Here is a 25,619-nt window from a genome sequence, read left to right on the forward strand (position 1 = left end):
GATTTCATTTTTATCTTTGTGGGGTCTTTTTTAGTGTGGTAGTTGTAATCATTTAGTATGGTTTAGTTTGATTAAATTTAAGGCTAATTCCACTTAAAAGTATATTTTTAGGTTTGGCTGGAAGTAAGAAATAAAATATATATTTTTTTGGCAGTACTCAGATTTAGTGGGTTTATGTATTCAGGTGATAGTTGTGTAGGAGATATAGGGGGTCTATGTACTAAGCCTTGTAGAGAGGTAAAGTGGACAGAGATCAAGTACCAACCAATCAACTCCTGTCGCTTTACAGGCTGTGTTTGTAAAATGTCTGGAGCTGATTGGTTGGTACTTTATCTCCAAGGATTAGTACATAGAACCCAGTATGCACTGAAAATTGTGTTTGTTTTATTATTATCCTTTATATATTGACAACATACCACACATACAGGTAATGTTTATGTATTCCCATTAGAGCATATATCAGTGCAGCTTACAATCTATTCTAATTTCACTAACACAGGCACACAAACCTGCTCACACAAGAGGGCAGGTAGAAACCCTCTAATGCAGATCAATCATCTACACCTAGGCGTATCTTCACTAAAGTGCTGGTTTTTAGAGGTGGAGATGGTATCCATAGCAACCAATCAGATTCTTACTATTATCTTCTTGAAGGTGCTAGATAAATGTTAAATAGAATCTTATTGGTAGCTGTGGGCAACATCATGACTTCTAAAAACTCTCACTTTAGTAAATATACCCCTACTGTGGAGGCTGCCATTTTGTGAGCTGAGCCGCCATTTTGTGAGCTGAGCCAACATTCTGCCTACCAACTCATTAGCCACTAGTGGTATTACTGTGGCTTGATGTACAAGGTGTGGAACACCCCAGTCATTAAGGAGTGAATATCTTTTCCCCTTTTAGTATCTTTCATTGCAGCAGGATGCTCCACCCATTAAGGGATGAAGAGATTTAGGGCTCGATTCCAAGTCACTTGCTGGCCGCAAATTAAATCCTAATATGAGTATCCGCCCATATTGAGTCGCACGAATCACTGCATCTGCTCCGCCGCCAGCCCTCCGTCCTCTAGAACAGCCGTCATCACCAGTACCGGCACTTATACTCACCCCGTACTTGTTGAAAAAATGGCATCCACTCGGTATATGCAAGACTCAAACTAGGAGGCCCTTTGTGTATTTCTTGTTTGCTAGTTTCAGTTTGAGTCAAGGGACAAAAAAAATCACTCCATTGGTCGGTACAGATGGGTTTGTGTTATGTGATATTTATAGTCATTCATTCATGTTTGTCTGTTTCAGGTGAAGCGAATGACAAAGATGTTCAAGTGGTGGAATTGCCAATTGTTGACAGTCTCCATCCCAGGCCTCCTTACCTACCACTTGGGGTGCCAGAAGACCTTGCAGATCGATTAATGCGTTTACATGGAGATCCAGCTGTTTGGTGGGTCTCCCAATTTGTCAAGTACTTGATCAGGCCTCAGGCTTGGCTGGAAAAAGAGATTGAGGAAGCCACCAGAAAACTGGGTTTTAAGCATCCAGTAATTGGGTGAGTATATTCAGTAGAGCTCAGCTGCTGCGGGACAGTGGCTTCTATAGGAACTTGTCTGGGTTGTCCCTTGCGCGTGCCCTCACCCTCCCTTGCGCGCGCCCTCACCCTCCCTTGCGCGCGCCCTCACCCTCCCTTGCGCGCGCCCTCACCCTCCCTTGCGCGCGCCCTCACCCTCCCTTGGGCGCGCGCCCTCACCCTCCCTTGGGCGCGCGCCCTCACCCTCCCTTGGGCGCTCGCCCTCACCCTCCCTTGGGCGCGCCCTCACCCTCCCTTGGGCGCGCCCTCACCCTCCCTTGGGCGCGCCCTCACCCTCCCTTGGGCGCGCCCTCACCCTCCCTTGGGCGCGCCCTCACCCTCCCCTGGGCGCGCCCTCACCCTCCCCTGGGCGCGCCCTCACCCTCCCCTGGGCGCGCCCTCACCCTCCCCTGGGCGCGCCCTCACCCTCCCCTGGGCGCGCCCTCACCCTCCCCTGGGCGCGCCCTCACCCTCCCCTGGGCGCGCCCTCACCCTCCCTTGCGCTCCTTGCAAAAATTGGTACTTGGTAATAGCAAGAAAAACCCTCCAGTGCCTCTTGTTGTGCAGACCAGTACTGAGCTATTGGGGATTAGATATTGTCCTGCACACTTCATGGGATGCATTTGGCCCCTCCCACTTGCAATTTGGCATAGTAACCACTTTCTAGGCACAGTAAGGGGGCACATCGTTTTAAAGAGATGACTCCCCTCTTTCAAGACAAAGTGCTCATTTGTGTGTAGGCCAGTATGTGGGCAATACGGCTCAATTTCCCCTTCCCCCATATATTGAAAAATATGTTGTTGGGTTTTTTTGTAACACTTGGCGATATTGCATGGTGAACACAGGTGTGCCACATAATTGAAAGTAGGCACTCCCTGCTTTAAAATATGGGTGCCCACTTGGATGCCGGTGTCATTATACACCCCCCCCCCCCCCCCCCTATCACTCATATATATTTTCCTTAGCATGGGGTAACATTGCCTCGTGATCACAAGACAATAAGTACTAAGGAGCCCCAACATTTGAAAGAGGGGACTCCCCTCAGGTGCTTCTTAATTACTTGTAGCTATTTTGGAGGAGATCTTCCCTCATGCCTGGATTACATTATATTTCTGTAGCGCAGCGGGTTACAGTGGCAAACGCAGGATTTCTAGAGGGGGGTTTCCAAATGCTTGATTTTAGAGCGAGTGTGGCCAGTCCATGAAGAGAGTAGAATTAGCACTTATCCAGCTTTAATATGCGTCATACAAAGTGTATTGTGTGTGTCATAATTCCAGCATATACAGGACCAGCAATCACATTAACCCATTAGATGCGGCAGTAGTGCCATCCTGCCTGAGCTGAATGTTTTTATTTTAGATGTGGGCACCATTCCAGAGCATTCGAGCAATTCCGGAAGTCTGGAGGAGCAGCAGAATAACCGAGCACTGCCCTGGACATATATGTACATATTAGGCTCTATAGCAGTGCATACCTAACAGTGAATGTTTTCCAGGTCTCCTAGTTGGTGCACAGGTGTACTTATTACTGACGGATACATGTTAAAAGATACACAGGTGGTGCTAATTATTTCATTTGTGATACTGTGAAAAACCTGCAGCACTATAAAATTCTATTACATTACTATTTTTATTGTGGTCATGGTGTGGGCTGGGGAGGGGGGTTTCCAGGCAGATGGAAACCCCCCCTGCGTTTGCCTATGGGTTAATGTCTGGTGATCAGTGTGATCACCACACATTCATTTCTATGTTTTAAAGAGTGGACTGCCCTCTTTCAAACAAGGGTACCCCCATCTTTCTAGGTGGTGTGTTAGAGGGACTTAAAGGCCCTCCCCAGCATTTTTTTTGTTTTAAATGGACATTGGCGCACATGTCACTTCCCTATCAGACCCAACGACTGGGTTTTTACATAATCACACTTTTGCACAATGTGCCTTTTCAAGCATGAATCCCTGAAACATTGAGGCAATTTTTAACATAAATCACTATGGCAGGCTGTTAGGGGAATCTTAATATCTAACATTTCTCCTTGGTCTGTTTTTTGGGCTGTTATTAATGGTTTATAATGCTACAGTGTCATGAACTACCATAGCAACCAGTGTCACATGATGTAGTGAGCCGAGAGTCTATGGACCGCCCCTCTAAGCTCTATGGAGCTCATTCAGACCCGCTCGCTAGATGCTTTCGCTCGCTCCCAGAGTATGCAAATCTAACACACGCCCAGCAAAGCAGGCGATCGTACGGCAAGGCAGTAGCACGCCCACTATGTCTTGGCGTGCGATCACCTTGTGTATGTCGATGCCCACTTGCGCACGTCATGTCCTGGAAGTGCATGAAAACATTGGTACATCGAGTACCATCGGATGTGCTCACAGCGCTTGGATTTGACTATACCTTGCCGCAAGCACTGCAATCATTTCAATGTGAAATACAACCAGGTGACATGTACTATGACGCTGCCTGTTAATTACGCACACCTCTGAAACGGCATTAAGACACTCGGGCACGCCTGCATTCGTACCTCCACTCCCCCGTTCCTAGTGGCCTGCCCATGTTACCACCCACAAATGGCCTCTCCTGTCACTCATTCAACTGGGCTGGCTATGCTGGGCGAGCGAGCGCTTCCCGTTCTTTTGCAGTGGTTCGCACATACGCGCATTGCGATACATGCCCAGATTGCAAATATCGGCCAGCTACGAGCGCTCACATCCTAGTGAGAGGGTCTGAATAAGCTCCTATGTTCCCTGTGACAGCCTTCCCCTCTTTCTCCCCCTCTACCATCACATGACATGCTGAGAGCTGTGTGATCCAGTGTTGTTGGAGCACAGTGACTCTGTCTGTGCCATCTTTAATCTTCGGTACAATGTGTTTCATTCTTATGGTCCTACGATGTGTAATTATGTAATAACATACACATTGCCGAATCAGGTTATTCTCTGTGCAAGCAATACATTTGTGCCATTACATTAGTTATAGCCACAATAATAGAGAGATTTCATTTTATATTCAGGGAAACGGATACATCTATTACGAATGACCTCCTCTTCTTGCCAAGCACCTCTCGTATTTTAAAATCCTGTTATTATTTCTATCATCACAAATGTAGCCCTTTCTCAACTATATTCTTAATTTTTTTATTTTATAATTTAGTGTGCACGTTCGGAGAACAGATAAAGTGGGAACAGAGGCAGCTTTCCACCCAATTGAGGAATATATGGTGCACGTTGAGGAACATTTTCAGCTGCTTGCTCGCAGGATGCAAATAGACAAAAAACGTATATACTTAGCAACTGACGATCCGTCATTACTGCAAGAGGCAAAATCCAAGTAAGTGTAACGGTATCTGTGCAACGGCTGATCTTACGACTAACAGATGTGTCCTCATACACTATTGCTGCACTTGCGTTAAACAGCCCTTATCAGCACGCCAGGTCCGAGCCACCAGCCTTCAGCCGAGTGCGTTTCTTGTCTTGCTCGCATTAAAATGCATCTTAGTCACAAACGGATACAACAAACCACTTTGAGACTGCACATAGTAATTTGATCTTCGACGCTTGTACATCTTTGTGCAATTGAGTCGTGAGAGAGTAGGTTAGTGAGATATATAACGTGTACGTTGATGCTAGTGAAGCTTTGGGTCCGTCAACATTTTGGGGGGAATATAATAGCTTGTGAGATACAAGCATCGGTGAAATTCCGTCGAGTGCCCAATTGTTTTAAAACGGCAATGAATTAAAAGGCAAAAACAACCTGATTTCATCTTTTAATTTGTTGCCACTTAAAAACATCGGGCAGGCTATTATATTACCCATTACTGTCTTAGCTAAGTCATGGAAAATTATACTTGAACACCACACAATGCCCACATTGGCGACCTGTTTATTGGAAAGGAATACATGGGAAATATTTTTGTTTAGGGATGGCCATTGACCATCGATGGTTAACCATTGATGGTGTGTAACCAATGGTTGATGGTTCTCCACCATTGATGGCTGTCATGTTGTGATGTGTGGTTTCTATTTTTCTTTTCTTATCTCTCAACGCTAGGGACACTGAGTTCAGCCCCCCAACCATCTCACTATGCCTTGTCTTCCCTGATTGGCCCTTTGCCTGACATTCCCAACAGCAGAGATGGCCAGCGATGGGTGCAAACCATAATTGGTTCTCCGTCAATAGTTTCATGCCATCAATGTTAATCGCCAATGGCACTATCAATGTTTTAACCCACCGATGGTCATCTCTACTTCTGTTCTACTGTCTAAATTTTTGTTGACTAGCGGCTACCATTGCATTTTGTTGACTAGCGGCTATAAATTACCCTGTCTATTCCATATAAATTGAGGTTACCTTGTAGCTATGACAGCTGCCCAGTCAGTGGGCATATTTTTCGTAATGACCAGAATTCTTTAACTGTGGGCATTTAATATGTACCCTATGTGGATAGGCATATTGAATAACCAGAACACATGCTTGAACATACATAAAAGAAGACACTTTTGTGCACCAACTTAATTTATGTTAATGTGTCGAACATACAGAGTATAGAAACCAAGGGAATGTTAAATCTTTAGTGCTATAAATTGACTTCTCATTGAAGTTCTTAATGCGAGCAGAGGCACCTCCTGTAATAATTACACAGGAACTGGCCTGGCAGAGATTACAATTGGTCTCATGAATTATATGCTGGGAGTAAATGGCACACAGGACAGCTGCAAATATGTTCCAGTCCACAAGTGGCTTCAGATATATTACAGTATAATTGCTGCAGAATTACTCTCTTTTATGATTAACTAGACCTCTCCTATTCATTGCAAGAAAATGATAAAAAAAAAATGCAAATAGTTCTACATGACCGACCATTGTATAAAAGGCAATTGCAATACTTTATCCTTTCATAGAAATTAGGATATTCATTCTGCTTTGTACTTTTCCATTTTCATGTTACCCCTTCTTAGTATGCGCCAATACTCTTATCAATAGGGCATTATGAGCAGTATTTTTTGTGAAAATAGATGCGAATATGCAGAGAAAATAGAATTAATTTTGACCATATGCTTTACTAAATATTTTGGCAGTTATACACCAATACCGAGCATTGTACGTTTTAATTACAGCAAATGCTTTTTACATAGCCGATACGCCAGATTCAAGTGACTGATCACTGTCTCAATCTACAAAATGCTAAGGATCAGTCATCTGAAAATATTGTAAAAAGAATTTCAAAAGTCTTCATATTTAATGAACTCTTCACCCACAGGTATTATTTTTGTAATCGATTTATTATTTGTCTAATATTTACATTTTTGTTGAATTTTTTTTTTTATGTGATGCAGATACCCACAATATGAATTTATTAGTGACAATTCCATATCCTGGTCAGCTGGTTTGCATAATCGATACACTGAAAATTCCTTGAGAGGCGTTATTCTTGATATCCACTTCTTATCACAGGCGGACTTTCTTGTTTGCACGTTCTCCTCCCAGGTGAGTTCTGTAGCTGTTAATCTGGCTAAAGTAATAATGCAAATACTTTTTGATACTTCCTGTATAGGCTTCTCAATAATGCCCCAGATGGATCTCTCTCTCCCTCTCTCTCCCCCTCTCTCTCCCCCTCTCTTCCCCCTCTCTTCCCCCTCTCTTCCCCCTCTCTTCCCCCTCTCTTCCCCCTCTCTTCCCCCTCTCTTCCCCCTCTCTTCCCCCTCTCTTCCCCCTCTCTTCCCCCTCTCTTCCCCCTCTCTTCCCCCTCTCTTCCCCCTCTCACTCTCCTCCTGTTTTTCAACAAACAATGGCTACCTCTATCTCCGTCATTAATAATTATCATATACGGCTCAGCAGTCTTTCTTTTCCGATTATTTTTGTACATTGTTTGCCTATTGGTCCTTATCTCACAAATGAACGTGTACACTGGAGATTGCCTATTTCTTTAACGCTTTACTTAGTCTGCAGAATTATTTTTCAAACTTCAAATTACATTAATATTGATAAAAGTGGTATTTTCTAAAAAGTCCATTTAAGTTTGTCAGTTCATTTTGAACCAGTCTCTCATAATTTCATAAAAGGTTGATTTAAAATGTGTTACTGCATTTTCTCTATCTAATAAATCTCCCTGAATAGATATTTTTCATAATGATATTGACATTGTTCTTCTATAAATCAGCTGTGTATTATCAGTGCTTTTTGAATTGATTTGAAAATCACTGGGTTTTTTTTCTGTTTGTTTTGTTTATTACTATGCTCCATTTTTTAAAAAAGCTTAAACATTTAGAATTTTGAAATCTGAGATGTACTTTTATGTAGCGATTTAAATTTCCAAATATATGATTAATAACAATATAAATAAGATGGTATTCGTGTGACTATTTAACCTTTTTGTCATGGTAATTTTTGATGATGAGACAAACTTTAGCATTGTTGCCAGGTGCTAGTTAAATATGAATAAAGTTTTTGTCAAGGTAACCCAGTGAGCTTTATACTGTTTTGCTTGACAGATTAGGTCTTATTTTGTTGCAGTTTTTGCATAATCTTTAATTTTAGAAGGGTATTTTTAAATTAGAGAAAAATAGTTTTTTTTAAGGAAAGAAAGTCACATGTTTCACAATTCTACTTAATTTTTTTTTTCAGTTAGTGCATTCCCAGGAATAAATCTAAAAATGTGTTCCCCTATTTATGTTGTTTGCCTATGTAACAATGCGTTTTTTATTTTAGTGAAAGTAACAGGGGTTAGAATTCAGGATGCATTTTTATTTATTTACTTCCTTTCAAGTGAAACGCAATTACTTTAACGCCCATTGCTACATAAATCTTTTATAACTTTAAATAAAAATAATTGTGTTTTGAAAGAGAATAAAAAGTATGACCGGACTTGAACACAATACGCGACAGATAGCAACATCACTGTGCTGTCCAGAATTACATTATGCTATTCGTAGATCATGGTCCTATATTTAGGGTAGATGCTAAAGATAAATTAGTAGAACAAAAATAGAAGTTAATGGTCAATGCCTACATCCTTATCAATTTATGCATCCTCTGGCTATATACACTCAGTGGCTTCTTTACTTGGAGCACCTTTCTAGTGCTGGCTAAGGTCCCTGTTATCCCCCACATGAGCCTGGTTACTGTGGAGGCACCTGGAGTACACAGGACTCATTAACAGGTTCACATAACCACATTGAGATGGTGTTCTCTTTGTGACTTGGTGCCTTATCCTGCAGGAAGAAGCCATTAGAGGACCGATAGACTTTGGCCATAAATGGATCACAATACTTAGACTGTTGTATTTAAACAGTGCTTTAATTGGTTTTAAATGGTCTATTGAGGCCAAGAAAGCATTCCACCACATCAATACACCATCACCAGTCCTAACATCGGCAAGTAGCAGAAATGGAGATTTGTCAGACCAGGTAAAGCTTTTCTTGTGTCCAGTGTTGGGGAGCCTGTGCCCTCTGTAGCTCCCAGCTGACAGGAGTTGAACCTTGGGACCGATGCACTATAGTGGCACTTATCGTGCTGCTGTAGATCTTCCTCCTTTGTCTCTTATCGAGGCGAAGGAGAAAGGAATAACGCAGGGTATGGCGACGGCGAAATCGTTAGATGTTTGCAGATAATGTAGAGAAAAGTGATTTTTCTCTACGTTCTCTGCTTTCATACATACCAAGGTTCAATGTAAATATCAAATAGCTCATTTGGCACTTAACAGCTCTTCTTACATCTCCCCTCCCTCTGCTGGTGTAGCCCATCCACCTCAAGGTTGGACAAGCACTGAGATGCGCTCTTCAGCTTATCGCTGCTGTAACACATGGTTATTTCAGTTACAGTCTGGCCAGTCTCCTCTGATCTCTTTCATTAAAAAAAGGCATTTTTGGCCACAGAAACGCCGCTCACTGAATGTATATTATTTTTCTCGCCCTTCTCTGTGAACTCCACAATCTAAGGTGTCTATATACTAAGCACTGGATAGAGAGAGAAAGTGAATGGGAGATATAGGGATCTATTTACTAAGCCTTGGATGGAGATAAAGCACCAACCATTCTGCTCCTAACTGTCATTTTGACCGCTAGGAGCTCATTCGCTGGTACTTTATCTCCATTCACTTTTTCTCCATCCAAGACTTAGTAAATAAGCCCCAAAGCACCACCTAATCAGCTCCTAACTTGTCATGTTACAGGCTGTGTTTGAAAAATGACAGTTAGGAGATGACTGGTTGGTACTTTATCTCCGTCCACTGTATCTCTCTCCAAGGCTTAGTACATAGACCCCAAAGTTATTTAAATTGCATTTCTTCCTCCACTCCAGTGCTTGTTCTGAACGAAAACTGAACCTCTTGTCCGTTTCTTTATTGTTTTATGTACTGAGTTGCTGCCACATGATTGGCTGAGTTGATGGCTACAGACGTGTCCTCATACACCTTTCCTTTTAGCGCCTCTCTTTCCTTAGTTTTGCTTAATGCAGAACACCACTACATCCTGCTGTTGTAGATGCTCATTGATGTATTTTTTCAAATACTGATGTCTTACTGATGGTATAATTAGGAATTGTGCTTGAAATAATGCTGATCCACACCACGACTGTGCAATAACAAGTAAAAAAGAAAACGTGCACAACCAATGTTATGAAACGTTTTCAGCTGGCTGGCACTATTTAGGGGGACAGAGGAAACCCTATCACATAAGGGATAGGGGAATAAGGGACTGAAAGACAAGGACACCTTAATCCTGCCCATTAGTCCCCATTGTCTCAGGGCAGCTGGGAGATCTATCTGCTCCTGGTACTATTGGGGCATGGCATGGCGTGTAAGGATGTTGGCACACCCTGTTGTGAATAACGGGCGCTTTTTTTCATTCTACATTGCCATCCCCTCTCTGGGTGTCCCTGCATGGCATATCCATGAGTTGTGTCTGTATTGTATAACCCCATCTATATTCTTATTATTACCATATATATTGTCTATATATTTATATCCACTTTGACACAATTCCTTCCCATTTGGTCCTCTATTCTTATGCAGTATATGTTATTTTTCTAGTCCAATTTAGTAAATGAAAGGAAGTGGTTTGTTGCCATGGGTTTCATCATATTGATGCATAGAACATAAATAAGCCCCTGTATATTTAATCTACTGAAGATATGACTTCTTGCACAGTGCACACATTAATATCTGCTGTATATGTTTTATTATTGCTTTTGCTTTATTCCCTTGTGTGCCCTGCTTAGAGTGAGTAGGGTGTATTTTGCCATGTCTGTGTACAGTAAGTGACTTGTGCTTGTGGCTTGTGGCTGGCCTCTTCCACCCTTTGTTGTAGCTTTCTGCTTTGCATTCTTGTCTTCAGATTCAAGTAAAGAAGCACACTTATTAGGCACAGAATTATAGTGATACAAGTAAAGAAGCACACTTATTAGGCACAGAATTATAATGATACAAGTAAAGAAGCACACTTATTAGGCACAGAATTATAGTGATACAAGTAAAGAAGCACACTTATTAGGCACAGAATTATAATGATACAAGTAAAGAAGCACACTTATTAGGCACAGAATTATAGTGATACAAGTAAAGAAGCACACTTATTAGGCACAGAATTATAATGATACAAGTAAAGAAGCACACTTATTAGGCACAGAATTATAATGATACAAGTAAAGAAGCACACTTATTAGGCACAGAATTATAATGATACAAGTAAAGAAGCACACTTATTAGGCACAGAATTATAATGATACAAGTAAAGAAGCACACTTATTAGGCACAGAATTATAATGATACAAGTAAAGAAGCACACTTATTAGGCACAGAATTATAATGATACAAGTAAAGAAGCACACTTATTAGGCACAGAATTATAATGATACAAGTAAAGAAGCACACTTATTAGGCACAGAATTATAGTGATACAAGTAAAGAAGCACACTTATTAGGCACAGAATTATAATGATACAAGTAAAGAAGCACACTAATTAGGCACAGAATTATAATGATACAAGTAAAGAAGCACACTTATTAGGCACAGAATTATAATGATACAAGTAAAGAAGCACACTTATTAGGCACAGAATTATAATGATACAAGTAAAGAAGCACACTTATTAGGCACAGAATTATAATGATACAAGTAAAGAAGCACACTTATTAGGCACAGAATTCTAATGATACAAGTAAAGAAGCACACTTATTAGGCACAGAATTCTAATGATACAAGTAAAGAAGCACACTTATTAGGCACAGAATTCTAATGATACAAGTAAAGAAGCACACTTATTAGGCACAGAATTCTAATGATACAAGTAAAGAAGCACACTTATTAGGCACAGAATTCTAATGATACAAGTAAAGAAGCACACTTATTAGGCACAGAATTATAATGATACAAGTAAAGAAGCACACTTATTAGGCACAGAATTATATTGATACAAGTAAAGAAGCACACTTATTAGGCACAGAATTATAATGATACAAGTAAAGAAGCACACTTATTAGGCACAAAATTATAATGATACAAGTAAAGAAGCACACTTATTAGGCACAAAATTATAATGATACAAGTAAAGAAGCACACTTATTAGGCACAGAATTATAATGATACAAGTAAAGAAGCACACTTATTAGGCACAGAATTATAATGATACAAAGTAAAGAAGCACACTTATTAGGCACAGAATTATAATGATACAAGTAAAGAAGCACACTTATTAGGCACAGAATTATAATGATACAAGTAAAGAAACATACTTATTAGGCACAGAATTATAATGATACAAGTAAAGAAGCACACTTATTAGGCACAGAATTATAATGATACAAGTAAAGAAGCACACTTATTAGGCACAGAATTATAATGATACAAGTAAAGAAGCACACTTATTAGGCACAGAATTATAATGATACAAGTAAAGAAGCACACTTATTAGGCACAGAATTATAATGATACAAGTAAAGAAGCACACTTATTAGGCACAGAATTATAATGATACAAGTAAAGAAGCACACTTATTAGGCACAGAATTATAGTGATACAAGTAAAGAAGCACACTTATTAGGCACAGAATTATAATGATACAAGTAAAGAAGCACACTAATTAGGCACAGAATTATAATGATACAAGTAAAGAAGCACACTTATTAGGCACAGAATTATAATGATACAAGTAAAGAAGCACACTTATTAGGCACAGAATTATAATGATACAAGTAAAGAAGCACACTTATTAGGCACAGAATTATAATGATACAAGTAAAGAAGCACACTTATTAGGCACAGAATTATAATGATACAAGTAAAGAAGCACACTTATTAGGCACAGAATTCTAATGATACAAGTAAAGAAGCACACTTATTAGGCACAGAATTCTAATGATACAAGTAAAGAAGCACACTTATTAGGCACAGAATTCTAATGATACAAGTAAAGAAGCACACTTATTAGGCACAGAATTCTAATGATACAAGTAAAGAAGCACACTTATTAGGCACAGAATTCTAATGATACAAGTAAAGAAGCACACTTATTAGGCACAGAATTCTAATGATACAAGTAAAGAAGCACACTTATTAGGCACAGAATTATAATGATACAAAGTAAAGAAGCACACTTATTAGGCACAGAATTATAATGATACAAGTAAAGAAGCACACTTATTAGGCACAGAATTATAATGATACAAGTAAAGAAACACACTTATTAGGCACAGAATTATAATGATACAAGTAAAGAAGCACACTTATTAGGCACAGAATTATAATGATACAAGTAAAGAAGCACACTTATTAGGCACAGAATTATAATGATACAAGTAAAGAAGCACACTTATTAGGCACAGAATTATAATGATACAAGTAAAGAAGCACACTTATTAGGCACAGAATTATAATGATACAAGTAAAGAAGCACACTTATTAGGCACAGAATTATAATGATACAAGTAAAGAAGCACACTTATTAGGCACAGAATTATAATGATACAAGTAAAGAAGCACACTTATTAGGCACAGAATTATAATGATACAAGTAAAGAAGCACACTTATTAGGCACAGAATTATAATGATACAAGTAAAGAAGCACACTTATTAGGCACAGAATTATAATGATACAAGTAAAGAAGCACACTTATTAGGCACAGAATTCTAATGATACAAGTAAAGAAACATACTTATTAGGCACAGAATTATAATGATACAAGTAAAGAAGCACACTTATTAGGCACAGAATTATAATGATACAAGTAAAGAAGCACACTTATTAGGCACAGAATTATAATGATACAAGTAAAGAAGCACACTTATTAGGCACAGAATTATAATGATACAAGTAAAGAAGCACACTTATTAGGCACAGAATTATAATGATACAAGTAAAGAAGCACACTTATTAGGCACAGAATTATAATGATACAAGTAAAGAAGCACACTTATTAGGCACAGAATTATAATGATACAAGTAAAGAAGCACACTTATTAGGCACAGAATTATAGTGATACAAGTAAAGAAGCACACTTATTAGGCACAGAATTATAGTGATACAAGTAAAGAAGCACACTTATTAGGCACAGAATTATAATGATACAAGTAAAGAAGCACACTTATTAGGCACAGAATTATAATGATACAAGTAAAGAAGCACACTTATTAGGCACAGAATTATAATGATACAAGTAAAGAAGCACACTTATTAGGCACAGAATTATAATGATACAAGTAAAGAAGCACACTTATTAGGCACAGAATTATAATGATACAAGTAAAGAAGCACACTTATTAGGCACAGAATTATAATGATACAAGTAATGAAACACACTTATTAGGCACAGAATTATAATGATACAAAGTAAAGAGGGAAATGTATCAATCCTTCTAAAGAGTGCACAGGAGACGTTGTATATAGCAGCCAATCAGCTTCTAGCTAGCATTTGTTATGTACGTTCTATAAAGTGATATAAAGGTTTGTCATTGCTTCTTAGCTGCTTTCTACGATTTTGGACCTTATTTAGCAGCTCTGCAACTTTCGCCTTTTACTCCTGTAAATGAATGTAAATGTAAGTCAGCCAATGTAATATCAGTCACACCGATACCTTGCATGTAGCGCTGCTAGAAAAACTGGACCTACTTTGTCCTCTTTGCTGAACAGTGATGAAATCAGCTAACATCTTCCAAAATGTCGCTTTGGCATTTCTCCACTTTGGTAGCAGCGCCGACCTTACTGCTTATTGGAGACGACTGGTAATTGCATTAGAAGCACATTACACCCCTCAGAGCTGTGAGCGGCTTAGCATCAGTGGCGTAACTAGGGCAGGGCGAGCGGGGTGCGTGCCCTGGGCGCAGTTGGACCGGCGGCGCAGAGGGGGCGCCGCAGGCCACGGTACCGGCCCGCCCTAGTTAGCCAGTATAGCGCCGACCGCAATAAGTGCGGTCAGCGCTACACAGTTACACAGGACCGGCGCTAGGCTTCCAGCGCCGGTCCTGTGCTGCACACCTGAGCCAGTTCCCTCCCCCTGAGCGCTTGCCCAATAGCGCTAGGAGTCGGGCTCAGGCTGTGCATAACACACGCATCGCCGCCAGCGCTGGCGGCGATGCGTGTGTTAAACAGCAGCCAATGAGAGTCAGATAGACTCTCATTGACTGCTGCAGCACCCACTGCAAGAGTCGGACTTCCGTCCGGCTCCTGCAGTGGGTAATGGGACAGACGTCACGACGTCTGTCCCATAATGCTGAGCGCGCCAGCCCGGGAGGACTGGCGGGCGGGAGCAGCGTCGCGGACCGGAGCAGCAGCAGCGTGGATTCAGGTAAGTATATTTTTATATATATAGATTTTTTTTTTTCACCTATCTGCACTACTGGGGGCACAACGGGGGAGGGGGGTGGCTACTACTGGGGGGACCTCTACTGGGGGTGGGGGTATAACGGGGGAGGGGTGGCTACTACTGGGGGCACCATTATTGGGAGGACCTCTACTGGAGGGGAGGCTACTACTGGGGGCACTTAATCGGGAGGGGGAACCTCTACTGGGGACTACTACTTGGGGGGGGAACTACCACTGGGGCCATTATAAAAGGGGCCTACTACTAGAGGCTCTGCACTCGGGGAACCACTACTGGGGGCAATAATAGGAAGGGCCACTACAGGGGGCACTGGATAGGGGGGATCACTACTGGGTGCCTGCATAAGGGGACCACTACTGGGAAAACTGCATGGGGGGGACTACTGCTGGGGGCACTATATAAAGGGCACTGCATAAGGGGATACCGCTACTGGGCGCACTGCATTGTGGAGACTGCTACTGGGGGCACTGCATAAGGGGGAACACTACATGGGGCACTGCATTTGGGGGGCCACTACTGGGGGTACTGAGTAAGGGGAACTAATTGGGGGCTGTATAAGGGGGACCACTACTGGGGATACTGTATAAGGGGCACTACTATGGGCCTGCATAAGAGGGACCACAACTGCATACTGGGGGTACTGTATAATGGCTACCACTGGGGTTAAGCTGCATATGGATAGGAATGTTCAGTGTGAAAATAAAGGTGTGTCATGACGACGCCCCATTTTTAAGTGACCACGCCCATTTTTTGTCGCGCGCGCACATCGGGGGGGGGTGCACGCGCTCCCTTTTCAAATTTGCCGTGGTCTCCAAATACCCTAGTTACGCCACTGCTAAGCATGAACGATGTACGTAAGTGGGTTTTGCCCAAATCACTAGACCTTGTTCGCTGTAGACCATACTTACCGACATTTGAAATGTGATCTCCGGGAGAAGCCCGGATTGTAGGTAGGCAGTGATGGGGGCGGGGCCAGAGTATTGCACCGTTAGGTCCCTCCCATCATGAAGAAATCCCATGGATCGCGTACATTTGATTAGGGGGCGGAGCCAAATGACAGTTATCATAGATTGCATCATTAAGCCCCCCCCCTCCTGAGCGGTCCGCAGATTTCCGGTAAGATTCTCCCCATTATGCCCACCTCACTAGGAAGTGGGCAGGATGTGGGAGAAGGGCCTACCCTTCTGGGGGTGTGGGGGGCCTCCCGCTTGTTCCGGAAGAGTAGCCAAGTAAGCTGTAGACACTGGCTGGAAATATAGGGGTATATTTACTAAAGTGAGAGTTTTTAGAAGTGGAGATGTTGCCCAGAGCAACCAATCAGATTCTACGTAACATGTATCTAGTACCTTCTAGAAGATAATAGCTAGAATCTGATTGGTTGCTATGGGCAACATCCCCACTTCTAAAAATTCTTACTTTAGTATATTTACCCCATAGAGAGGGATGGGATTCCTGCTCTGCACCCTCTTAGTCCCAGCACTGTGTTTAGGCTGCCGGACTCTCCTTGCATACTTCAATGTAATTGTAGGAAATATATTCTTATACATAACTTGAGGAAGGGTCTGGCTGGTGAGCAGTATTCTGCATGATCACACTGGGCTAACAGGTTCACAGATAGACATGCACATGTACATTCACCGAAGCATTGGGAGGCTCTCTAACTGATAGAGGGGTTATAGCATGTAACCACAAAACCACACACAACTATTATGAAGCTTCTGCAGAGCTGAACGCGAGACGGATGTAATTGCCATTATCATTGCATTCAGGCGTTCTTGCGCAGACACCCAACTCTGCCTGGCTCGCAGTTTTCCATCTATACACCCTCTGTGTACTGGCCGGCTCAATTGCAAGTACTGTAGTATTGTTTTCTTGGTACCGAAACATGTAAAGTGCCAGAAGAAGCAAGAAACTGTTCATCAGCCCCTAAGTGTATATTGTGTCTCTACCTGTATGTACTCTGCCTCCCTTCTGGTATAAACCGGCTCAGTGATGGTAGGTATATAGAAAGAGATATATCAAACCTTCCAGGGTGGTTGCTATGGGTAACTTCTCCAATCAGCTTCTAACGGTCATTGTATAGACTCTGAGGTTTGAAACATCTCCCCTATAGTGACAGGTGGGGTGAAAGTATAAGGTAAATATGATTTACCGGTGTTATGAATAGGTAAAGTGATGCCAGTAGTGTAATGACTAAGTGTTTATACGTTCCAACCACTGTGCGTCTGCAAATGGAGACACTCCGTTACATTGCCTACAAGGTCAGCATGTCAAATTATTTTGTCTTGCAAAGCAGTTACTATAACCATTCATCTAGTCATCTATGAAAGTCTAGAAATCCCAAGACTGTAATCTTTCCAATAAAATAAATTAAATCCTCAGTCATTTGTTGTTAAATGGGCTGTTGTTTTCCATCATTTACTGTATAAGGCGTGTGTTTAACATTTCACAACTGTCTACAGCTGAACGGGTTCCAGGCTCTTTTGCTGTAAGTGAATTTTCCTGCATCTGCTTATCGTTCATGCTGTACCATGATATATGGTGTTTATGATGTAGATAGTCCTTTTTTTTTCCTTATGTAATCAGTTTAGCTACATAATGTTATTTGGCAGTTATGCATTTTAAGCCATCAAGGGTGACAATTGCCTACTGAGCTGTGCTTTTCCTCGTCCCCTGTTCATTGCCGATAGTAACATGCGTGCAGAACATACTTATTCCAGGCGTACAGACATCTCGTAAGACTCGTCGTGCTTATTTAGCCACATTATTTATCTTGGCGACCTAATTCTGACTGATGATTTTATTTTGTCTTCATTTTCTGGTTAAATGTCATTTAAAGTAACACAATTCTATAAAGAATCTTAAATGTAACTGTGATTAAAACTAGGGATGCGCAGGCTCGGTCTAGTTCGGATTTTCCTGACAAATTCGGATTTTTACGGCCAAAAAATCGGGTCTCAGAAAGAGGCAAAACGTCATCTTTCTTTCATGGTCAAACAACATCATTCCTGGACAAAAGTCCATGAAAGATGACATTTTGCTTCTTTCTGAGACCCGATTCCCGTGCTGTACACCTTTTCCTCAATTTTGCATCTTAGTTTGCAGATACTGTACTAGGTACTTAGGATAATTTTGTTGGTCGCAAAGGAATTAGTATAAAGGGCCTGATTCACTACTGATCGTGATTGCGGCTGCAATTCCGCACGTACGTCTGCGAAAAAATATGCTAATGAATGCAATCGCACAGCCAACATAGAGATGCCCACTACCGCTATCTCGCATTTGTACTACCTTGCAGTCCTGCGTGTACATCAGTAACATCGGCCCCTCACGCACAATTACAACAGGTCTGAGCTTACTCAGAAATTGAGTACTCAAGCTGCGTATGCCGTCACAGTGGCTAATTTATGCACGCCCCTGTAACTGCGTTCAAATGGTCAGGCACGCCAGCGTTTCCCCAACCACTCCCCCATCACCACCACCAGATGTCGACAACCTGTCCCTAGGTCTGCGATGGCTTTGTATCAGCGCAGGTGATCGCAATACTAACTCACGCACTGCGGTGCATACGCAGTACGCGCCATCGGCCGATCTGCGTACGCTGTTGCAGTTGCGATCCGTGATGAATCGGGCCCAAAAGCCTCAGTTAAAGCATAACGAGGCATGGTGAGGGTGACACGCATCGGACCTGCCTTTTACCTGTTTACACTGACTACATGCTTTATCCTCCATTTTGCTACTTTTTCCTCAGTTTTGCATCATACTTTGCCTATAGTGTACTAGATACATTGGATTAGTATTTCTGTAGCAAAGGAATTGGTATGAAGTCTCAGATAAAGCTTAATGAGATGGGTCAGTCTGATCGGACCGGTCTTTTGCCTTTTTACCCTAGATTATGTACAATTTCACTTGTGCTACTTTTCCCTCCATTGTGTTACTTGTCTCTCCATTGTGTTACTTGTCTCTCCATTGTGTTACTTGTCTCTCCATTGTGTTACTTGTCTCTCCATTGTGCTACTTGTCTCTCCATTGTGTTACTTGTCTCTCCATTGTGTTACTTGTCTCTCCATTGTGTTACTTGTCTCTCCATTGTGTTACTTGTCTCTCCATTGTGTTACTTGTCTCTCCATTGTGTTACTTGTCTCTCCATTGTGTTACTTGTCTCTCCATTGTGTTACTTGTCTTTCCATTGTGTTACTTGTCTCTCCATTGTGTTACTTGTCTCTCCATTGTGTTACTTGTCTCTCCATTGTGCTACTTGTCTCTCCATTGTGCTACTTGTCTCTCCATTGTGCTACTTGTCTCTCCATTGTGCTACTTGTCTCTCCATTGTGCTACTTGTCTCTCCATTGTGTTACTTGTCTCTCCATTGTGTTACTTGTCTCTCCATTGTGCTACTTGTCTCTCCATTGTGCTACTTGTCTCTCCATTGTGCTACTTGTCTCTCCATTGTGCTACTTGTCTCTCCATTGTGCTACTTGTCTCTCCATTGTGCTACTTGTCTCTCCTTTGTGCTACTTGTCTCTCCTTTGTGCTACTTGTCCCTCCATTGTGCTACTTGTCCCTCCATTGTGCTACTTGTCCCTCCATTGTGCTACTTGTCCCTCCATTGTGCGACTTGTCCCTCCATTGTGCGACTTGTCCCTCCATTGTGCGACTTGTCCCTCCATTGTGCGACTTGTCCCTCCATTGTGCGACTTGTCCCTCCATTGTGCGACTTGTCCCTCCATTGTGCGACTTGTCCCTCCATTGTGCGACTTGTCCCTCCATTGTGCGACTTGTCCCTCCATTGTGCGACTTGTCCCTCCATTGTGCGACTTGTCCCTCCATTGTGCGACTTGTCCCTCCATTGTGCGACTTGTCCCTCCATTGTGCGACTTGTCCCTCCATTGTGCGACTTGTCCCTCCATTGTGCGACTTGTCCCTCCATTGTGCGACTTGTCCCTCCATTGTGCGACTTGTCCCTCCATTGTGCGACTTGTCCCTCCATTGTGCGACTTGTCCCTCCATTGTGCGACTTGTCCCTCCATTGTGCGACTTGTCCCTCCATTGTGCGACTTGTCCCTCCATTGTGCGACTTGTCCCTCAATTCTTGCATGTTAGAGCCTTATTCAGCAAGGATCGCATACTGTAGTGTGTAGTGCACGCAGGCAGCTTTGCAATTGCAATCCTTGCAGATATGGTAATGCTGTAGGAGGCATCACGCCTCCTTTGCATTACTTATCCGAGCTGCGTTGTCCAACGCAGCATCGGATAATCTGCGTAAAAACTTCGGCCCATGGGGTCACGCAGACGGCCGTCGCAGTTGAGAGGAAGAGGCCAGGAAATCTGTCAGCCGCCGGAGATCCTGGCTTCTTCCCTCAGCGGCGGCAACACACCTCCATTTCAGGAAACGCAGGCCATGGTCGCCCACAAACGGCAGCAGACTGTCATTCACTGACACATGCGCAGAACGGGTCATGCCCCTGCACAGATTCCCGTATATCGGGAATCTGCGTTCAGTGCTGAATCAGGCCCTTACTTCACTTATTGTGCACCAGGTACTTTGGATTAGTGTTTTGGCACGGCTAAATCTAGGTATACACTAAAGATTATCTGTCCAATCTGGCTGGTTGGAAAGAAAATCCGGAAATTTGTGGGAACAGCTGACAATCGTCCATTTTCTCTCATGCCAGAAAATGGCCAAAAATTATCGTTTGGACAAATTTGTTAAATCAAACGGATTTAACAAATTTGTCTGAGCGACCATTTTTGTCTCTTTTTCCAGTGTTTGGGAACAGATGATCCATTGTTATTTGCTCCCATACATTACCAGATTATTATTCCAACCAGCCAGATTGGACAGATAATCTTATAGTGTATACCCATCTTAAGTCGCAAAGACTCTAGCAGGCTAAATGGGACTATTTAGCGAGATATGAGTATTTGTGTATGTGGACACATCTGTAGTACAAATTTCAGCACAATTTGAAGTTTTTCCTCGTCTTATGCTGGGCATACATTGTCAGACCGACAGACATTTATCTGACAGCCTGAAACCCATCAGATATTGTGCCCATACAGTGTGGAACTGGAATTTGTTAGTGTATATCACCCGATATCTGCATTAATCCCCTGGGGAGGAAACTTTCACCCTTTCATCTGCTGTGAAGGAACAGGAAAAATGTTGAGTGGTCGCCCGTGTCAGTGCATATACTGCCAGGTGCGGCTAACCATATCGGACACGTTGGACGATTTTAAATGTCCGACAGACCGATAATTATTGATCTGCTGCGGTAATACAGTGTTTAAATATCTGTCCAATCAGACAGTTATCGGCTGGTCAGGGCGATAATTACATGGTGCACTCCCACCTTTATTTATAACTACTGTAGTCCCCTCCAGATAGCCGAGCCGGATTATTTACACTCGCCAATTTTAAAATGGTTTCCAGTGATTTGTGACCATGTGGATCAATCAGGAGAAGCAGTGTCTGTGATATCACCTCCAATTGGTCTTCCTACTCACACACCTCCTCTGCGGTGTCACATAACCCTGGATAAGGATGAAAGAATCCTAGCACACAGCCGTACGACCTATGAAATGTATCCCTATTATTGGATTACTGTAGCCAATGCTCTTTAAAGGACCATTACAGTTTTTACCACAAACCAGAGTAATCTTTATGCATTCTCAGTGATAGTGTTGTAAGTGCTGCTGCTTGTTCATAATGCGAGGGCTATTTAATCACAACCAGGCTGATCACATAATAATGTGTAGCACAGGCAAATAAGGAAGTGTCCTTGTGTAATCTTCCATCTGCTGCGATCAGCCGCATATTATTCAGCCTGGAGAGATCATTATAACACGGCCAGTTATTTCTGCACATTGCACTAATAATGATGATTACTAAATATATGAAATTCACTATTATTGAGAATATATTGTATATTATTTAATTGAAGCTCTTATTGAGAAAATAAATGTTCTAAAGAATAAAATGAACACTTTAATTACCTCAAGGTCAAACAGATATTAATTACTATGGGGAGATGTACTAAGCATTGGGGAGAGAGAAAGTACCAACCAATCAGCTCCTGTCATGTTACTGACTGTGTTTGAAAAAATCTCTCCAAGCATATTTACCTTTACACAATGCATGGGATGCAGTTAAAATGTCGACGAAGGGAGTCAGAATGCCGGTGCCGTAATCCCGACACCAGTTAGAATCCCGGAACCGGCATCCCGACCGCCGGAATCCCGAAGGCAAGTAGCAGGGTTAGGGGGAGGATTAGCGTTAGAGGTTAGGCTAGGGGCGTATTTAGAGAGGAGGGGGCCGGTGTTCACTCCCCGTCTGGAGCCCCTCCTCTCTCTCTCTGATGGCCACGGCGCACTGACAGCTTCAGTGCGTACGACACCGGGAAAATGGCGCGTCAGCCATTTTCCCGGCGATTTCCCTTCTGCACGTGCGCAGAACGCCGGGAAAATTACCGCCGCCATTTTCCAGGCATTCTGTGTAGTGCCTCTCCATCTAACAGGGTACTTTGGAGAAGTAAGTATTAAAAAGTATGGGTGCAGGATGTGCAGTGTGGGCCCCCCTGGACCCAAGGGCCCGTGTGCACCGCACACCATGCACCCTTTATAGATACACCACTGGGTTAGGCACTAGGGAGAGGGTTAGGGACTAAGGGGGAAGGGTTAGTTTTAGGGTGCGGGGGTTAGGGTTAGGCACTAGTGGGGAGGTTACTGTTAGGCACTAGTGGGGAGGTTACTGTTAGGCACTAGTGGGGAGGTTAGGGTTAGGCACTAGATGGGAGGTTAGGGTTAGGCACTAGATGGGAGGTTAGGGTTAGGCACTAGATGGGAGGTTAGGATTAGGCACTAGATGGGAGGTTAGGGTTAGGCACTGGGGAGGGAGGTTTAGGGTTGGGAGAAGGGGAGGGTGAGGATACAAACCGACAAAGTGTTTGTATTCTAACCCTGTCGGGATGCCATTATCGGCATTCTGACTGCCGTGACTACAAATGCCGGTTGGCATCCCGTACCCATCCCCCAATGCATTGTTGACAATTAAGAGCCGCATTCAATTTGAGCCGAGCCGTGATACTTTTTCGCGTCCCGGACTTTTCACCTACTTCGCCTGTTTTGTAGGCGGAAAAGTATCGCACACGTGCCTGTTTTACCCCGTATTCAGTTTGAAAGTACGCGAAAACGGGACCCGGCGAAACTTGAACAGGCGGAAAGTCCTGTCAGATTGGGGGAAATCAGCCTGACACCCCCCAAAAGATGCTCTGACATGGGGGTTAGCTATGGTACCCACCGATTTGGCTTGATGAAGGTATTTGGTGTTTTTAAACGGGTTCAATAGCTGCTAAATAGCATTTTTGTATAAGTGGTGCAGAATAGTATTTAGGAGTATTCTTTCCAGAAAATAACTTATCCCAGCAAATTTGGGGTACTTGAAAATGAGGGTGAGCATATTTAAAAGGTGCTAATCTGAAGTTGAAAAAATTGTGAAAAATCCACCTGCCGCAAGCCCCTGCAATTAAAAAAAACACCTGGGGCATACTTGGGGACCCCCCTCCCCCCAGAGTCAAGTTCGCTAGTTTTTCACTTTGTACCCCAACATTTTTTTTTTACGCCCCTTTTGCAAAGTCATTTTTTGGGGTGTTTTTAAAAAAAATTGGACACAGTATACCTTGGGGGACTGTCTGAAGGCTGCACTGGGGTTCCCGCAATGTTGCACCCCAAAACCCCAATTCTGCACTTTTTTCCGTCTGCTATTCATAGGCAAAACCTTTTCCACCTATTACACTGCATTGACTATCCGCCTAGGCGGAAAGTCTTTCAAATTGAATATGGGGTAAAAGGAAAACAGGCGAAAATGACGTCATCGGCAAAAAATTTACGCGGATCCAGACATTTTGCCTGAAATTGAATATGGGCCTAAGTTTGTTTCAGAACAGTGCTACAAGTTTAAAATAAAAATGTGGGTGCACATAGAGAATAAAGACTTTTCCTGAGCCAATCTACAGGATTGTTGTAGAATTTGGCCACTCACGTGGGTGTCCAATCAGCAGTGATCCACCTGTTGGGCCCCCCAGGATGACTGACTGTCTAGCTCCACTGCAGACTGTTGGCGTAGTCGAAAGAGGTCCTCACATACAGGCTGGCAGTGGTTATCTGACCTAACATAAGATGACATGCTCAATTATGATCTTCTGAATTCCAATGTCATTTTCATCCAACACACACACACACACACACACACCGTGATACTTGGTAAGTTTCCTGATATCGGCTGCTCTTTAAAATACTTCTGTATGATGTACAGTATATCATAATGTTTCTTTACAAACTGTCAGAATAAGCATTTTCGACTTTGAATTGACAATCATGAATACAAAATCCACAACACCGCTACCAGCGAATATGGCAGTACATATATCTATTTAAGTGTCCTCTGTCTCTTTTAATTCCTCTTAAATTTTCAAGTTACATCATTTTGTGCAGTTGATGAGGTAACCTATGTTGAGGAACGCGGCACAAAACTCTTGTCTGTTTCTCTCTATTGTGTCTCCATTCCATCGGGGTTCTCAGATTCTTCCACAGACCAGAGAGAGAACATGCTAAGCAGAGACTGGATGTAATTGCTCTGCAGGAAATGCTGATGTGGCACAATACAGAATAAGTCCACGTGCAGCACATTGCAATGAGTACACGCCGTTGTTCCCAAACACAGTCAGATCTGCATTGTTACATGTAATTATACAGACAAATGGCATATTTCTTGGCAGACACTGCTGGTACATTTTCTCGGTGGGATTTTAACCCATTATTTGATTACTGGCAATGTATTACAATGGCAAGTGGGATTGCTCAACTTAAATGCTAATAAGATAGTCACATCACGGTGGAGAAGGAGGAATGGCCAAGTATTGTAACAATCTCTCATGGCCAGATATGGAAAGTTAATGCAAATGCATAGGTTTTTGTTTTCTTAGGAAGGTCATAGAGCCTTGGTGGCTAACCTTGACACTCCAGATGTTGTGGAACTACATATCCCAGCATGCACTGCTACCATTTTGCTATTAGGGCATGCTAAAACTGTGGCAAAGCATGCTGGGATATGTAGTTCCACAACATCTGGAGTGTCAAGGTTAGCCACCACTGTCATAGAGTATGTGAGAATCGGCTTGGAACTATCTATTTCAGGTTAAATTGAGGTGAATCCAGCTTACATAGGCATTGTTCAATTTGCATAGTTTT

The 25,619-nt window shown here is 42.5% G+C and overlaps 1 protein-coding gene across 2 annotated transcripts in view; it reads left to right on the forward strand.

Annotated features, from left to right (window-relative positions):
* Positions 1 to 25,619, forward strand: part of FUT8 (fucosyltransferase 8) — a 233,275-nt gene that overhangs the window by 202,595 nt on the left and 5,061 nt on the right. For both annotated transcript variants that reach the window (XM_088465340.1, XM_088465341.1), the window contains exons 8-10: positions 1,296 to 1,542; positions 4,710 to 4,886; positions 6,893 to 7,043. In XM_088465340.1, coding sequence (XP_088321466.1) covers positions 1,296 to 1,542; positions 4,710 to 4,886; positions 6,893 to 7,043 — 575 coding nt within the window. The remainder of the gene's footprint in view (positions 1 to 1,295; positions 1,543 to 4,709; positions 4,887 to 6,892; positions 7,044 to 25,619) is intronic.

Source organism: Taudactylus pleione, unplaced genomic scaffold (assembly GCF_031769625.1).
Source record: "Taudactylus pleione unplaced genomic scaffold, aTauple2 ptg001956l, whole genome shotgun sequence".
NCBI lineage: Eukaryota > Metazoa > Chordata > Amphibia > Anura > Myobatrachidae > Taudactylus > Taudactylus pleione.